This window comes from Penaeus vannamei, chromosome 26 (assembly GCF_042767895.1).
Source record: "Penaeus vannamei isolate JL-2024 chromosome 26, ASM4276789v1, whole genome shotgun sequence".
Classification (NCBI taxonomy): Eukaryota; Metazoa; Arthropoda; class Malacostraca; order Decapoda; family Penaeidae; genus Penaeus; species Penaeus vannamei.
In genome coordinates, this window is record NC_091574.1 from 24,859,747 (window position 1) to 24,862,246 (window position 2,500).

The following is a 2,500-nucleotide window of genomic DNA, read 5'->3' on the forward strand; positions in this document are numbered from 1 at the left end:
TGTTGTGTGTGTATGTATGTGTTGTGTGTGTATGTATGTGTTGTGTGTGTATGTATGTGTTGTGTGTGTATGTATGTGTTGTGTGTGTATGTATGTGTTGTGTGTGTATGTATGTGTTGTGTGTGTATGTGTATGTGTTGTGTGTGTATGTGTATGTGTTGTGTGTGTATGTGTATGTGTTGTGCGTGTATGTGTATGTGTTGTGCATGTATCTGTTGTGTGTGTGCATATAGATCTATCTATCTATATGCATATACATATACATGCACACATGCATATATACATAAATACACATGTACGTACACACACACACACACATACACACACAACATTCCAGGTAAAATAATAAGGAAGCACGGCAATCAATACGGAAATTATCCTACTCAATATCTACTTAAGGAAATACTGTTTATTTAAAACTTTAATACACAAGGAAGAGCAGATATATAAATCACACATACTGTGTTATATATCACAAACTATACAACTGAGAACAAGCAACCACCCTAAAAAAATTCCTGTTACTAATGATCTTCAGAAAGATAATACATGATTTTTCTTTTTAATCTTAGGCAATACAGCCTGGGTTTCATGCAAAATTTTCTCCTTTACAGATTATATATGCATCAGGCAGAAGCTCATACATGAATATTTTGAATAACCAATGTAACCTTGACCTGCCATTGCTGCAATATGGTCAATGTTAGAAAAAAATAAAGGTTTCACTAACCATCCCAAGAAATGCAAAATATCAATAACCAACCATACATGTGAGTGTTATCCCCTGGGCTTGAACCAACATAATTCAATAGCTGTCAATCACACCTTATGCAAAAATGGTTCAGGCCACTATGTCTGACTTACTGCATAGCTCTCCAGATCAAATCCAGATTCAAAGTCAGTGCTATTTCTTTATACATCTATGACTTTTGTAAAACAAGTATCACTCTTATTAATTCAACTCTAGTGAAGACAAAATAATAAAGGGTCAGCGGAAAAACCTGCAATATTGACCAAAATAAGAAACATATCAACTAGCAAAGTGTAGTCCCACATACCACAAATGCAATGCCAAAGTCTTCCTTAACATATAGCCCAATATCTAGGACCTGCATTTGCTAAACTGAATGTTGTTTTTCACTACACAATTAAACCAGATGATCTGAAATTACCTAAATTTCAGCAATAAAATTGAATTAACTACTGAGATTGATAGGTTACATTTCTTATGATGGATAAATTTCACACTACTTTTATATATATATATATATATATATATATATATATATATATATATATATATATATATATATATATATATATATATATCAGTCAATGGTTTTATAGATATAATTATACTACCTGTGTTCTATCAAAATGCCCACAAAACTTGTTATGATCTGTAATAGGACTACATTTCTGAGTCCCACCCAATAATTAGTGGCACTGTCTTCAGCTGTCCCCATACCTTCAGCACTTACGAAATTATCACAAACCTCCATAAAAGAGGTCATGAGACATCGGAACTGAGTTTTTCTTTAATAATGAGCTCGTACTGAGGTCTAGTTCTGTTTCCAGAATACAGGGTAGAGGTCTCATGGCCTTTCTTTGAGTACTGAGAGCCACTAAGCCAATAGTAAGACTATCTTCTAATAATTTGTAAATCTTATTCCCTTATTTACTGTTGTTTTAAAAATCAGACCATTCTCATCTAAATCTTGCAACAACCAGCGATGGAAGGAATACGACCTTAAATCCAACCCAACAGTGGCACAGTGCCAAACAGTAGCATTAACCTTCAAATCTTTGATGCTCAAGCAAACACCAAGAAACATCCACTCCATTTATTCAGTCAAGATAAAATGCTCAGACTGGTTCCTTATTTGATAAACTACTACTGAGGTCTATCTTGGCAAAATAGACATGATGAAGGCTTATTGGGCTTTTTTTCATGAGTTTCTTTATCGGGCAATTTTTGGATGATGTATCCTCACACTGCCATAGACAGTCTTTGGCATGGGTTTATCTGCCTATGACACAGCGAGTGTATACACTTTGGCTCCAGAGTCTGTGTTGACTCACCGCTCTGTCAAGTTGTGGACCAACTTTTCAGTGACAGATGCATTCTATGGTACGTCATGCTCAGCAAAGCTGTATGGACGAGTCATTAAACTACGTTAGCCGAATATACATCGTGCAGCGCTGTGCGTCAGATAGGCCTGCGAACGAGCCAAGTAGGCCTATGTGCTCAGCTGTTCGGTCACACCCTTCACTCACGCTCCGTTACTCACACTTCCTAGGAAACAAGACGACCTTAGAGTATGATCCTCTCTATACAAAGCATACAAACCACAGTAAAATGAAAGAGACTCACCTGTTCCGTGAAAATGTTGTTGGGCGAGGCAATACTCCGACTGTCAGAAATGGTCGAGTCTTTTTTCCCCGTTCCCGAATTGCTACTAAAACAGTTCCCCATTTTGGCTGATCTTTTATTTTCTCT

The 2,500-nt window shown here is 36.4% G+C and overlaps 1 protein-coding gene across 1 annotated transcript in view; it reads right to left on the reverse strand.

The window, feature by feature from the left end:
• Positions 1-2,500, reverse strand: part of LOC113806269 (Tyrosine-protein kinase Src42A) — a 52,035-nt gene that overhangs the window by 49,347 nt on the left and 188 nt on the right. The window contains exon 1 of the mRNA XM_027358403.2: positions 2,375-2,500. This exon is cut by the window's right edge and continues 188 nt beyond it. Within this exon, the coding sequence (XP_027214204.1) occupies positions 2,375-2,476 (102 nt within the window). The 5' untranslated portion in view covers positions 2,477-2,500. The remainder of the gene's footprint in view (positions 1-2,374) is intronic.